Genomic DNA, 16,288 nt, shown 5'->3' with positions numbered 1-16,288 from the left:
ACCGACAACATGAGATCTTAGCAGCAACAAGTTTCTTTAACTGCAATTTTTTAAGCAATAGCTACAGGGCAATAGTTGTGCCGCATTAGCGGCGATGTGTCATCGCAAAAGGCAACAACAACGATTTTGACAAGTTTTTGCGGCGATCTTCGTCACCACTAATGACCGTTATTTTGTAGTGATATATATATATATATATATATATATATATATATATATATATATATATATATATATATATATATATATATATTGGAAGAGTGATAATAATTTTAAGGTTATATAAGTTAGGTACTCAAACTCATCATAGTACCTCGTTTTGTATCATATATACATTGTAATTGTCCAATGTTCTTATAATTCAATTTTAACTTGAATTACTTTTAAGATTTTTATAAATTTCACATTTATGTTTCTAATATATAATTTTCATTTTTAACTATAATACATATAGCTAGTAGGTGTTCGGCAAAACTATGTGATGTAAGAGGAAGATAATAATGATATTTCTAAACTCTTAAAAGTAATTCAAGTTATGGTTGAAGTTTAAGAACATTATAATAAATATATTTAACAAAACGGTGTATTATAGTGAGTTTGGGTATCTAAGTTTGTATACCGTTAAGAATATATTCACTTTTCCCATATATATATATATATATATATATATATATATATATATATATATATATATATATATATATATATATATATATATATATATATAGGCTTAAAATGCAAGATTTCAATACTCAAAAAGAAGGAAAAAGTAACTAGGAAAATTTCATTGTTTTAAAAAAATATAATGTCCACGTCATGACAGCTTAATCACACAACTACAAAGTTAGTCCATGGTGGTGGGGAACTTAGAGAGGGTGAAAGAGACAACAAAGGTTTGGTGATCAATTGGTGTTTTTATGTATCCAGTTATGTCACGTTTCTGTTCTAACGTTGATGAGATTATGTATTTTGGATATATTTTGTTTTATATGACACAGATATTCAGTGTATATCAACAGGATATTATTATACATCACATGATTTATAAACATTAATATTAAATCCAAATTAACTACAGCCCAATCTATTTCTTTGTATGAAATATGTATAGATTTAAATTAGTAATAGGTTTTGATACATATTTGGAACACTTCAGTGGCTATTAAATTTTATATTCATTGAGTTTTAAACTATCTGTTTTACCTAAATGCATATATGTGTGTCATTAAACTTTTTATTTTGGATACTCTAAATATACATGTAATGATGTAATTAACCACAAAGATGTACGCAAGTGGAAAATATAGCATTGCTTGTTAGTGATGTCAAAAGACCAGTGATTTTTGGGACTTCAGACATCAACCCACATTCAATGAACCATGAATGCGCACGAGGCTACAACTTGTTACACGTGAACCTGAAATTCTTGAGTTTTTTTTTTTGTATTTGCTTTCCTTTTCCAGCCAGGTTCTTTGTCATCTTTTTTTGTTTGTTTCTCAAGTGGTTTAATGATGTTCCTCACTGTAACACACAGAAAGAGGTGAGAAACTGCAATCCATTTAAAAACTTTTTATAAAAGCACCTTTTAAATGAAATTTTCACTATCTTTTTCTAATGCGTCTTTTTTAATTTACCAAACAATAGCTAAGTGCGAGTTTAAACTCCGAATCTCTAGATTAATTTAAGAGATCTCTATCATTTTAGTGGATTGCAATGAGACAACACAAACATCAATTTCACTGCCAACTTTCATACGTAATCTCATCTTTCACCAAACTACCTGCCTTCTATAAGGATTGTGATACTCTTCCTTTATAAATACCCTTCCCTCCTATTCCCCATCACCATTGAATCCAACTCTCTCCCTCTTTCTCTTTCTAAATCCTTCCTGATTCTCTATACTTTTTGGATCTTGATAACCATATATATCATCGAGAGGAGCAATAACCTATTATGGCTTGCTTAAACATGCTTAAAATGGTTGGTTTTAGCTTGATTCTTACTCATGTTTTTTGTTTCCATTTCCCTAAAATGAAGGAAAAAGAAATTATAATCTTCACATATTTAGTTTTAAAAGCATGGAGTTTTCATCTTGCAAACAAGTTACATATCGAGGGTATTAATTAGCTGGATAACTGAATTCAACCCATGTCGTTGGTTCTTGTTTTTAAGTTTATAACGTCACCCACTACATGAATATTGAACGATCAATCTCATTGTTTTACAATACAAGAAACTAAAAAGTTATCATTTTTGTATTTGTTCATGTGTTGTTTCTTACTCAATAACGATTTCGTTTTCAGAGGAACTTCGAGGAGAAAACCCTGAAAAAGAACGAGGAATGCACTCAGGATGGATCAGTCGATAGAAAAGGCCGACCAGCAGTCCGAGAAAGAACAGGATCATGGTTCGCTGCAATCCTCATACTTGGTATGCTTTCTTTCAAAAATCCTTTATAATCAAGTAATTTAACAAGAGAAAAATCAAATTTGTTGCTCCACCTGATTACCGTTATTATGAATTATTTAGCTTTCGGTATTCATCTCAATCATTCCGACATAAATCCCATATCCTTTATATGCTACATGACATGTTTGGAGCTATTACATATAAGTTTACAACCAGAACTTCTTACTCTATATTAGAATATATGCCTAACATTTGTCTCTCTTGTAATGGAAAATATGAAAACAGTGAACCAAGGTCTAGCTACGCTAGCATTCTTCGGAGTAGGTGTGAATTTGGTTCTCTTTCTAACGAGAGTAATGGGTCAAGATAATGCTGAAGCCGCGAACAGTGTTAGTAAATGGACTGGAACTGTGTACATCTTCTCCCTCCTCGGTGCCTTTCTTAGCGATTCATATTGGGGTCGTTACAAGACTTGTGCGATCTTTCAGGCCATTTTTGTCGTCGTAAGCATCTAAACACTACAAAAACTTTAATCACATCATCGTTCACATGAGTGTCTGCATGGATCTTTCATTAATCTATGCATGTCTAGATTCAGTTTATCAAAACTGATGTCGATCGATCGATCCTTATTCCAACTAATATTTTCAATTAATATGATATGAACAGGGATTGATATCGTTATCACTGTCGTCATACATATTCTTGGTGAAACCAGAAGGATGCGGCGATGAAAAAACTCCATGTGGGACTCATTCCGGCTTTGCAACGGCTATGTTTTACGTTTCAATTTACCTTATTGCCCTTGGAAATGGAGGGTATCAACCCAACATAGCGACATTTGGTGCTGATCAGTTTGATGAGGATCATCCGGAAGAAGGACATGGAAAAGTATCGTTCTTTAGCTACTTCTACTTGGCGCTAAATCTTGGATCACTCTTCTCGAACACCATAATAGGGTATTTTGAAGATAAAGGGACGTGGGCATTAGGGTTTTGGGCATCTGCGGGGTCTGCAATCGTAGCGTTGATCTTGTTTCTTGTGGGAACACCAAGATATAGACATTTTGTACCCAGTGGGAATCCTTTATCAAGATTTTGCCAAGTTATGGTTGCTTCATTCAGGAAATGGAAGGTTGCGATCCCTTCTAATGGTGATGAATTATACGAAGTTGATGGCAAAGAAAATCCCAGTAATGGAAGCAGAAATATTCTTCATACCCAAGGATTTAAGTATGTCTCTTTTTTCTAATTAAAAATAAAGTTCAAAATTTCCCAAATTATTTGTAGCACCTTTTTTCCTTCGATGCTGATCATTTCTTTCATTCCAGATTCTTGGATAGAGCTGCGGTTATCACTTCAAAGGAAAACTCATTTGAGAAAGAAGATATTAGAAACCCATGGCACCTTTGTAGTGTAACACAAGTCGAGGAAGTGAAATGCATATTAAGACTCCTTCCTATTTGGCTATGCACAATCCTTTATTCAGTAGTATTTACTCAAATGGCCTCTCTGTTTGTCGAACAAGGAGCTGCAATGAAAACCAACATCTCAAGCTTCCACATTCCTCCAGCAAGCATGTCCAGCTTTGACATCTTAAGTGTTGCAGCCTTCATATTCATTTATAGACGAGTTCTTGATCCATTAGTGGCAAGACTAAAGAAATCTCCTTCCCCCAGAGGATTAACCGAGCTTCAAAGAATGGGGGTTGGGCTTGTTATAGCCATACTAGCAATGATAGTAGCAGGCACTGTCGAACACTTCAGGTTGAAATATAAGGACAATGATTGCCCCACTTGTGAAGGGTCGAGCACTTTGAGCATATTCTGGCAAGTTCCACAATACGTACTTATTGGAGCTTCGGAGGTTTTCATGTATGTAGGGCAATTGGAATTCTTTAATGGGCAAGCACCAGATGGGCTTAAAAGCTTTGGAAGTGCATTATGTATGACTTCGATTTCACTAGGGAACTATGTGAGCAGTTTGCTTGTGACAATTGTGATGAAGATTTCTAGTAGTGAAAGAATGCCTGGATGGATTCCTGGAAATCTGAACAAGGGTCATTTGGACAACTTCTACTTTCTATTAGCCGTTTTGACAAGTGCTGATTTTGTGGTGTACTTGTTAGTGGCAAACTGGTACAAATACATCAAGTTTGAAGGGAGAAATGAGAAAGTAGATGGCTGCCAACATGTTTGATAGGCTAATTTGATGTGTTTGGAATGATTTTTTTGTAACATAGTAAAGATACTAATAATGTATTCTTGTCCTTTTTTTCTCCATCAATTAATGCCAAAATTATAAATTCTTATTTAATGTTTAGTCTTTTTTTTTTTTTTTTTTTTTTTTTTACGTTTTCGAAGTGGTCTATTAAGGATTAATGGCATCGTTTTGAGGTATAAATTTCTCATCTTTCTCACTCCATCTTGTAGATCTAGGTATTTCCTCCTTTAAGACACTTTTTTTTTCTTTCCAAAAGGGTGATTCTTGATCATAGCATCTTCTTCACCAAATAAGTTATACTTTCAGACCTTAGGAGGGGTCTTAGTTCATAAAAAAATGTAGTCTAGAGGATTAGTTCCACTCCATGCAAGCTATAAAAGGTCCTAATGCATTAAGATGTTGACTTTTTGTGTTTTAAGCACTTAAGGGACATGTCAAGTCATATTGTTGGAAAGTTTATGACTCTTAGTAGTATTTTAGCTGTTGATCTGAAAGTTGGATGTCAAAGCTTAAGTCATTAAGGTCTTAATGAAAATTTGGGAAGTCTGGGATTACGCCCTACGTAACCTAGAGTACGCAGCGTGTACGTGGTCAACCATCCCGAATGCGATCAAGACTCGAGTATGCCCCACGTACCTTCAAAGTATGCTCTACGTACGAAGTTGAGTTGACTCGGTTGTATTGACTGCATTGACTTGCTGACTTTGACCAAATTTAACTTAGGGGTATTTGTGTATTGGAGAAATAGTTGAGTTTTGGCCTCTATCTTTTGAATAAGTCGCCTATAGATCTGGTATTTAGAGTAGTTATCATTCAACTTTTTGTCAAACTATGAGGTGACTCTTCCTCATTGTACTTACGGGTCGAAGGAACCAAGGTTAGCCCAATGGATTAAATATCTTGTTATATGATAGTATGTTATATATGTTGTAGAGATTTGTTAAATCGGTATCCTGGTATATAGGATGTTAGCAAGTAGTAGTGATCTGTAAATCTGCCTATTTGTTTTATGCTTGATTATATGTTTGTTTGTTATATATATGTTGACGTGTTATGGTTGGTTGGGTTGAGGCAATCATGCTTTGTGCTGAAGGTCAAGATACCCAGGGCGGTCCGGATAGACCGTAGGCCCTGCAAGGCGGTCCAGTCAGGCCGAAGGCCTAGTAAGCGGCCTGGATAGGTTGTAGACCCAGTGAGGCAGTCCATTCAAGTCAAAGGCTCGGGAGCATTCCAGATAGATTGTAGGCCCTACGATATGGTCGAGTCAGACTAAAGGCTCAGTTATGCATACTGTTGTTTGATATGTTTTATGTGGTGGTTCTTTGGGGGAACTCACTAAGCTTTGTGTAATGACCCGTTATTTTTAATCCATGTAACATTTTAGATCAACTTGTAACTAGTTTTAAAGTAATAAAGAGAAATTATTTGAATATTATGCGCATTTATTTATTTATAAAGATGTAATAAATTAAGATAAAAACGATCTTCAAAAATAAAATGTTTGATAAACTCGATATCTATGAAGAAACTTGTACTGGTCGTGATAAGGATTCCAGAGATATAAAGAATGATGAAATCTAAGTTGTAACAAAGAAGGTATGACATATCGAAGTTTCACGACGGAACCGGCACGACGCTGTGTAAATAAAATATGAATTTACGATAACCTACTTTTTAGCCTTAACAATCTAAATAAAAGTTTTAGCATAATTAAATCGAGAACATCCATAAAAAGAACGTCCAAATCTGACTTCGTGTGATGAAGTTATGAATTTTCTAAGATTCGGCACAATATACAGTCCGAAATTCGAATTATAGATCGGGCGATTTTAGCCAACACAACCTAACAAGAATCGAAGATCTCGTTAATAGTAGTCCAACGGTAAAAAGACAGACGAAAATGGATGACGGATGAAGAAATTATGAATTTTTAACGGACTTTTCCTATCCCGGCCTGTTAAAAATATAACTTTAAAAATAAATTCACAGTTAGCTGATGGATTCTAAACTAAAGTTGTAGAGCACAATCCCATCTGCATGTGGATATAAACAACGTCAAAAACGGAGCTCATATGCAAAAGTTATTAAATTTTGAATTTTGAAAAATTAAATATGAAGTCGTTCACCCAGCGTACGAGGTTATGCTTAGCGTATTCAGAAACTTGGTCTGGAGTCAACCACATCACCCTACACTTTCGCATGTTGAATGTGTTTTTATAGCATGAGCACGTCTGATGTTCGGAAACCGAACAGAGGGCACGTAGCTACTACGCCTAGTGTACCGAAGTATGCCTAGCGTAATGCGAGGCCTCACCCATACTATAAATACCATGCAAACCCTCTCGGATCAGTTTACAAATTTCACTCTTTCCTTACCTTTAAACACCCTTTTGAGCCACTTTAAACCCCTCGAAGCTTAGGAAACCTCCCTAACACCCTAAGAAAGCCCGAAGCAATCCAAGTCCTCGAGAAAAGAATCTTTTCCGGTTGAAACTCTGCCCAAGCCGAACTCGATTTTCTCCAGAAACTCGTGATTTCAAGTAGCGAAGCACTGCCCAAATCACCACTTATCAAGTGAGTTCATACCCCTATGTTTTCACTATATTTTTATATTTTATGAGGGGGGGGGGTACAAGTAAAGCACAAGGAAATCTTGTGTTAATAACAAAACTATTCAAATAATTTTCAACTATCATTTTACTATGATAAACATACTACTTTACTAGTTCAGGACTTCATATAAAACCAACATATAAACAATAATATGTATAGTTTACGAAACAAACGTACTATATTACAAGTTCAGATTACAATACAGAAACAAACATATAAACTATGATAGGTATAGTTTATGAGTCATATATACAATTTATTCATTTCAAAATGAATTTTCATTATTCTACGCGTAACCGTCGATATAGCTTTGTGAGACATACTTCAATCCAGTCCGGTATAACCAGAGTCTCCTAGAGGGAGAGCGTGACACTTGTATATAGATTTATATGGGAAAAACAATCCCGCACCTGAGCTGTTTGAAACAGCTAGGCCGGCAGGCCTGAGGTGACCAATATCGTACCAATTACGACGCCTAAAGAATGTTGTGTTCAGGCATTCCGATATCATCAAGCATGGTTATGATAATTAACAATTTTGTATTGAATAATACGATTAGTGTATGGATAAGTAAACAACTTCACTTAGTTTTATTTTTAAATAAAACTATTATACAGTGAGTTTTCATACGAGTACCATTACAGAACACTATACTAGTATAGAGAAAATATACATTTCAAGGTTTTGTGTGAATTAAAACTACATTATATTTCCAGAGTAAAGTATCAAATATACATTTCGGTCTTAGGGTATTAAGACTACAAAACATTTACAAGAGAAAATATAGGATTTTCTAGGAAAAACATACTTACATTTTCAAGGGACAAATGATAGATTTTCAATTGCAAACATGGTTATGAACTCACCAACTTTGTTCTTGACACTCTTTTCAAAACTACTTGTATCTCAGGAAAACAATAAGCAGGTATCCACAAGTTTTTTAGAAGACGGAGCTACATAGACTCATGTCTTTGAAACTTTTGATATACATTTTGTAGTCATGATTATATTTTGATACATTAAATAAAAATAAATAAAAAATTGTCTTAAAATTGGGGATGTTACAATATATAATAATCAAGTATGGACTTGATTAAACTTCCTCCCTATAAAAAATCCAAAAGAAGTACATGATTATTTTAAAAGAATACAAACATGGAGATTTATACACATTTAGCAAGACTTGTTGTAAAAGGCTTCACTCATACTCATGTCATTGACTATGACTAGACATTTTCTCAAGTAGCTATGATTAGATCAACGAGAATATTATTTACCATAACTATATATTATGATTATGAGATATGGAAAATAAATTCTAGGAAAATCGGTTTCGTTAATAGAAACCTATTTGGAGATGTCTATATAACTTAGCCTGATGCTTTAGTTAGTCCAAGTTATCATAAAAAAACTATGTAAGCCATACGATCCATTTGTGGATATAAAGAAAGCATCTCAAGGTTAGAATCTTCATTTTAATTTGAAAATATAAAGTATGTTTTTATATCAAAATCAAGATAAGATTCGTGTTTACTAAGAAAAAATAAGAGCATATTGATATTTCTAATTTTGAATGAATAAGACATACTTAATCATTTGAAATTACATTTCAATTCTGCATGGACAGTTCTCATTAACTCAAAAAGTCTTTTTAAAATAAAAGACTTGGGAAAGACATGATATGTTATTGGAATGAAAATTCTATGGAAATAGATAAAGATATATGTTAAGATATAAGATTCCTTTAAAGAGATTAAGATATAAGATTCCTTTAAAGGACTCTTATCATTGCCACATGGCACCATTCTAAGCTTGCCTCAAAAATACCTAGAACATATGTTTGAGCTAGATAAAATTATTTATATGCTATTTTCTTTGATAAATGAATCCATCAATTATGCCATATTATGCACAAGACTAGGTATATGATTATGCTATGAACAAATCATAAGGTACCAATAAGCTACATGGGAAATTCATTAGAATGACTATGTTGACATTCTAAGAGTACTTAAGAAGAACTAAGAGAATGTTTATGAGATAATCATCTTAGAAGAAGATCATTATGTAAAAGAGCTACATAAGATGCTAACTTCAATATATATATATATATATATATATATATATATATATATATATATATATATATATATATATATATATATATATATATATATATATGAATTATAATTGGATTATGACTTCATTATGAATGAAGAATGAGTTTTGTTGAAACTAGATCCAAGCAAAATAAAATTTCATAGTCTACCACAAGATAAGATCACACCACTACTTCAAATGTTCTAATATAATATGATTGGATGAATTATTTCATTGAAAAACTATGTTGACTCCTTCCATTCAAGGATCACCTAGAAATATTTTGTGACTTTAACAGTATACTTACTCAAGATAAGAGGCTCTAATTCACATTATAACACTAGTTATATTCACCAAGATATTTAACTATACTTATAATAAAGTCAAATATGAAGATGATTGTATTTGAAAAATTCACACAAATTAAATTTAGTCAAACCCATTAATAAAGTCCTTCTTTTAAGATAGGGATAAAGGGTCACGCTTAAGCTACAGTAATTTGTTATTCTATAAATGGGACTTGATTTGGATTTAGTATTTAGATATTAGAACATTAAGACAATAATTATTATATTATTTTGATATATTGACATATGATCTGTACAACAATACTTGTTCTGTTCTATGTTAACTTGTTTAATCCATGAACAACCTAGTTATTCTAAATCCCATAGGCGGTCATAATTTTGGGAATAATAATGAGATAATAAAGATGAATTGGATTGGTTGACTTTCATAAGATGAAAGTAGGAAAAGTGGTGTAACCAAGATTGATAGGTACTTGGCAAAGAACAAGTATTATACATGACCTGTATCATGATTACCTCATGGATCATTTTCATGAGTGATACTTGATTAAGGTACTATATTTGTATCCTTAATACATGAGATACATAGTGGGACTTAAGTGTACGGAATGATATAACTTGATATGGTCAAATGTTGATCTTTAAACATGAGTTAAAGGCTATTATCATGTGTGGTATGAACTATACAAGAGGTTTATGTAGTCAAGATGGTATATGTTCCTCTTATGTGTTGACATTTAGATATCTAAAACGTGTTATAAAAATTTGAACACCTAATTTTATTGATTTAGATCCATATCTCATGCTCAAGAAGATGTATACAGGAAATTGATAACTGAAAGTTTACCTTATATTTCAATTGAAGGTTTGATATTTATGGAATTGGATGTTGATAGAATGGCACATAATTATATATTACTAAGGGTAGTGAAATGTTGCTAGAAATTCACCATTATCTATGTCAAGCTATAATGAGTCTTGTGCAAGTGGGACATTGAAAGATCTTTATGCTCAACAGTAATTATAGAATAATATTGATAGATAATATATGATCCTACTGGATGACACTAACAACAACTTGATATAATTATATTACTTATAAGAATTTGATTATTTATAAATATTTATAACTCTTGTAATTAATTAGAAATATTTAATACAATAAAAAAATAAATTTCAATAACAAGTATCAAAATAAAATCATAAGAATAATTTATATTGTTACTTACATTCTTATTTATATATAAGGGTTATCTTATATTAAATAAATGAACATTATATATATATAAAGAGTTTTCTACATAAAATATATATACATGGTTTTAAAAGAATAAGGTAAAAGGCCATTTATCTTCTTATTTAGAAGTCAAATACTACTAACTAGTCATGTAACTAGTTTATGTCCTTTATGGTTATTTTAATAAAGGAAACATGCTTTGGAATCATGTCGTATTTTTAATCATTAAAGCATCGGACATGGGAAGCATAATACGTGGAAGATATATGCATTATGAAAGTTTTCATAAGGGGTGATTATCCTTGAATGAATGCCACTCTTTCTTCTCCCATTTTCTTTTATAAATCGTGAGCACAAATGGAGAAAAAGAAAGTTGGTTTATTTGTTTAATAATAAAATACGTGCTCCTTATTATTTAAGCTTTCAAGGTCCTAGAGTTATTGTACATAAAGTGAACCCATGGGGTAAAGGATAAAGTAAGTGGGCTTATAAATTAGTTATGTTAGCTTCTTGTTCGTTTGATCTTATTCATATACACTCTCGTCGTCCCTCTTTCTTTCTAGCTTTTTAAAGTGCTAAGTTATTAGAAGAGTTTTGATATGTTACTTGGAATACACTCCTTGAAGACAATATAGTTTCTTTGTCTTAATTGCTTAAGAAATTCTTTTATTACAAGAAGAATACTAGCATATTATCAAGTTGAAGAATTGTTGGTGTTTTTAACTAGGATGGGTTCAGGTTGTATTGGTTTTATAACAACCATGTCCTCGATATGGTGCAAAGATGGGTGGGACCTTGACCCCATCGATTTATAGCGGTATTTAAGGGAGTTACTTGTGTTGGCACTGACCACACTAAGGAGTGAGTCTTGGCAGATTTAATTGATGAATATGAGGAAGATCGGAATCGAATGTGAATGTATGGCATGGACTTTGGTCGAGACTTGATGGATAGAAAGGGAAATAAGTTGATTTTGTGGAGGTCGGTCGTAAGAGTGAGTGGTGTAACATCCTAGCTTTAGCCTCGCTAAAAATCTACTCTAATAAATAAAAACTATTTCTTTCATTTGTCATTCTCTCATGCATTATGATACATGTCATTTTGTGATAATTTTAGATTAAATATTTTTCTCCATTTTCTTATAAATTCAAACTTGCTAAAATTTTAGATCTTTATATTTTTTGAACAAACTCATGTAGTATATAGATCTCACAAATAGTGAAGGAAATAAACCAATAATTTTCAATGGTTAGCTATGTTATAAAGCTAGAAGGACTTATAGAAGGTAATCTATATTCTAATAAAATAATAGTTTTATTCTCCTTTTGTCATGTGTTAAACTATTAGACTTCTAATTAATATCATACTATTTGTTAACATATTGACTCTCCATTTTAAATTTTAAATTTAAATTTCTCATTCTAATTATATTAAATTAATAACATTAAAATGAAATCAATACAAATTATAAAGTGAGATAATTTCATCGTATTTATTTAAATCAACGATTATCATTTTATATAACTAAAAAAATATCTCTTAATTAATAATTTATTAAAATAATTGATTAATAATTTTGATTTTTACTATGAAATTTTAATTATTTTGTAACCATGACTGGTTATAAACTAGTGTATAATATAAACCTAGAAACGTGTTTTTTATGGTAGTAAACACATACTTAGTAGCCATATAGTTGGTAATCTTCATGCAACCTTGCATAATAATTGTTAGGTCAAGTGATTTACAAAATTATGAATATATCGAATGATTTCATATATTTATCTTAAGGTTAAATATTGGTTACTTGTGAAATAATTAGATATAATATTATTTGGTTGTTAAAAAATTATTACGTTATATTTTATGAAATAATTAAATAGCACATTACAGTTTTGACAATTTTTAATATGTATTAGTCTAACATTTTATTAATTGATGGCCAAGTAAAGGATCTAACAAAACTACCAAAGGTGTGTGATGAATTTTGATTCAATTATAATAAAACAAGAAAAAGGAATCAAATCCGATTGTCATTCATTAATTTAATTAGACTTATGGGGTAGAATAAGAAAATAAAGATTAATTGAGTGTGGCAGGCATATCTACGTAATCTCCCAAATAAAATGAATTAATTTATGACCCAAAAAAGACAAAAAGTTTTGGGCCAACTCACGCAAGCCGCGAATGCTGCCACCGACTTTAAGACAGGAATTGATATTGTTATGTACTTATGTCTCATGTCAAGCTGCGAAAGAAGGCTTTCACACTGATGATTTCAATAGAGCTATGTTATTTTTCAAGATTATTATTCCCTCTAACGTTAGCTGATCTAACATAATATTAATCAAAGCTAATCGCCTCTATATACTTGAATCGTTAACTTTGAATAAAGCTAGGTTTTAAGAGTTATGTGGATAAGTGGATTATGTAACCAATTAGTGGTTTAAAAACAATATAGTAGAAATAAGTGGCATTTGTTATGACGATGCTATTTTAAACTACGTAACTACATTAAATTGAAATTAAACATTAAGAGCATTGATTTGGCATGGATAGTCAAAATATAGTAACAGTAGAATAGCGAATGAATTATGTATGCTATTTAGATGTTTCTTAATGCATACTACTACAAATAGGTCACAATCTATGTTAGCATAAGGAAAGAAACATAGACAATTATGGATCTTCAGATACTAAGAAAAGATGAAAGATGCTAGTTGAACTAATTGGTAAGGATGATGTAATTTCATAGTTTTGTGATGATGAACATGAGTATGTATGATAATTCGTAGGTGTGGGGGCTTTTAAACACCAAAGAATCCAAAGACCAAAGGAATTGAATTGGAAAGGTAAGTGTATGATTTACACTATAATTTTCAAGTAAGTGATGAAAAATTGTTAGTATGTGTATTGGCTAAGTAATCTTGTCAAAAATCATGTTGGAAATGAATAAGGCGTCCACTTTTCATATAACTTATAATAGATCATGTTGGAGATAATAATCCCTCCAATGGTCATATAATTTTGTAAGCGACCGTGTTGAAGATGAATAATGCCTCCAATGCTCATGTAATCTTGTAATAGATCATGTTGGAGATGAAGTATATATGCTATCAAGCAGGTCTATACTCTTAACCAAAGTATCATGTCTCAAAAATTATCTTTTCGAATAAAATTCATTTAACGGTGAGTATTATTGAAATTGAATGTGTTGAATATAATGGTATAATTTATTTCTTCTTAAAATCAAAGAAGTGTTTTTATTAAATGTTTTAATGAATCTAATTAAATTATAAATGTTCTTTTCAATATGAGTGGTACCAGGTGACACATTCGTAAGGAAACGTTTTCCTTAATCAAGGGAATGTCACTTTACAAGAATTCTTAAAAGTTATCATCATTTTTCAAATGTTTTTCATCCCTAAGGCTACATTGAGTGGACTTGTCAAGAGCCTCGCTAGGACAAGGAACACTGCCCCTTAGCTCAAATTAACCATCATTTCCTATTTTTTTTTTATGCTAGACATGCTAAGCTTGCATGGTATAAAAAAATAATAAATAAATAAATAAAATGCTAAGAGTGTAAATGGATCAAATCTTAATGCTTATTGCAATTGGTTTTGAGCGGCATCTTTTCAAAATCTTACATAAATCAGATAATCAAATCTCTTAAATATGATTTTTTTTTCTTTTACAATAAATTGTTTTTTCTCTCATCATTTTCATCCAACCTTGTATGAAAAACATCTATAAATGCAAATGCTTTGTGCAACTACCTTATAAAACCACTTTCACTCTAAAAATCTTTTTTCATAATCATAATAGTCAAATGTACTTCTAAAGGTTCAACTAATGAGGATGTTGCCTCATCTAGACCTACAGAAACGAAGATTGCTTCCTTCAACTATCAAGAAATTTTTGGTCCAATTCACTATAACGTCTTCAGGTTATGACATACTTCTTAAGCGAACATACATTTTCACAGCCATTTACAAGAACCATTTACGACTATCCTCTCCGTCTTCTTAATTAGGTTAAATAAAATACAAATTTGGACAGACAAGAAGTAAATAGAGTTTGTCATGGAACTAAACCAAAACTAAACCAAATAACGTATCCTTATACGCTTAACAAAATCGTATTAATCGAAAATCAAATAACCTGAACCAAATAAACCAAACATCATTTGGTTCGCTTTGGTTACTCATTTTTGGTTTTTATCACACCCATAGGTGTGAGTGGTGAGGCATTCATATGTGGTCAATAGAGTAAGACGGGGAGTGGACATGAAATAGAAGCAGCATATAAAGCAATCTTAGTTAAAGAATGTCTGCAATGTAAGGATAAAGCTTAGTCAGTTACCTAATATACCACATTTTCCATTATACATGGAATGTATACAAATCGATAGGTCATGACCTCACGTCATTCTGCCTGAGTCACAAGCTAGCGTCGTTCCATCATCTACAGTTGACTCATGACATTGTATCATTCCGTCAATAACTATGTGTATCTAGGTTCACAACCTTGCATTGTTCCACAATCAACCCCTCAAACATGACACATCAACGCATCATACAATCAAGCAAATAACATACAACCAATCCAAAGATTCTACTAATATTTATGAATCACTTTATGAATGCATAATCATACATAGTCAAAGATCAGATAGACAGTCGAATAGATGTTCTTACCCAAAAGCAATTTATCAAACAAGAATAATGAAATAAGACCATATCAAGATTTCTAAGGCTATTTGATTTTAACTACGTCCAACACTAAGAATTCACTATCTACCAATTGTAAAATAAACCTCAACCAAACAAACCTGCCAGATGTACTACCAATTATAAGGAGAAAACTCACCTGAGCCAAGCAACATAAACTCAACAGCAACCTCCACAAACGAAACAGTTGGCACAAACTGCCAAATACAATTCTGAGACCAATCCTCAATCAAAATACTAAATCCACCAAAGTTTGACCAAAATAGTCTGTAAGTGTTACACCCCCGACCGCCGGTGGAAACACTGAGGCGCACAACGTAAATTAGTAATCATAATTCTTAAACATACATTGAACATATAGGTATAATCTTTTAATATTACCGAAATATAAATTAAATTGCCGATGACTATTTCTAAATCACGACACACGCCTAACAATTTGGCGTTAACAAATGTATGCTAGAATAATGGAAAATCTTCTATGCAAACTCTTCCGACCTGCTAATAAATCTGACAATACAAGCATTAAGATACGTCAATAAAATATTGTGGGTGAGCTCTAAATGTTTTGACACAAAGTACTTTTATAACCAAAAATATTTTATAAAATTTTATCTGGTTGACCAGCTTTTATAAATCTATATTTTTCTACCAAGGTATAAAAAT

The 16,288-nt window shown here is 31.8% G+C and overlaps 1 protein-coding gene across 1 annotated transcript; it reads left to right on the top strand.

The window, feature by feature from the left end:
• Positions 1 to 1,822: 1,822 nt before the first annotated feature.
• Positions 1,823 to 4,724, top strand: LOC145040530 (protein NRT1/ PTR FAMILY 7.3-like). Its single transcript, XM_078988446.1, has 5 exons — positions 1,823 to 1,980; positions 2,304 to 2,430; positions 2,695 to 2,912; positions 3,079 to 3,641; positions 3,740 to 4,724. The coding sequence occupies exons 1-5, from the start codon at positions 1,954 to 1,956 to the stop codon at positions 4,605 to 4,607; spliced, it is 1,803 nt and encodes a 600-aa protein (XP_078844572.1). The 5' UTR covers positions 1,823 to 1,953; the 3' UTR covers positions 4,608 to 4,724.
• The last annotated feature ends 11,564 nt before the right edge of the window (positions 4,725 to 16,288 follow it).

The sequence above is a fragment of the Lactuca saligna genome, chromosome 1, assembly GCF_052625555.1.
Source record: "Lactuca saligna cultivar CGN05327 chromosome 1, ASM5262555v1, whole genome shotgun sequence".
Lineage (NCBI taxonomy): Eukaryota > Viridiplantae > Streptophyta > Magnoliopsida > Asterales > Asteraceae > Lactuca > Lactuca saligna.
This window is presented reverse-complemented; position numbering and strand designations above follow the sequence as displayed.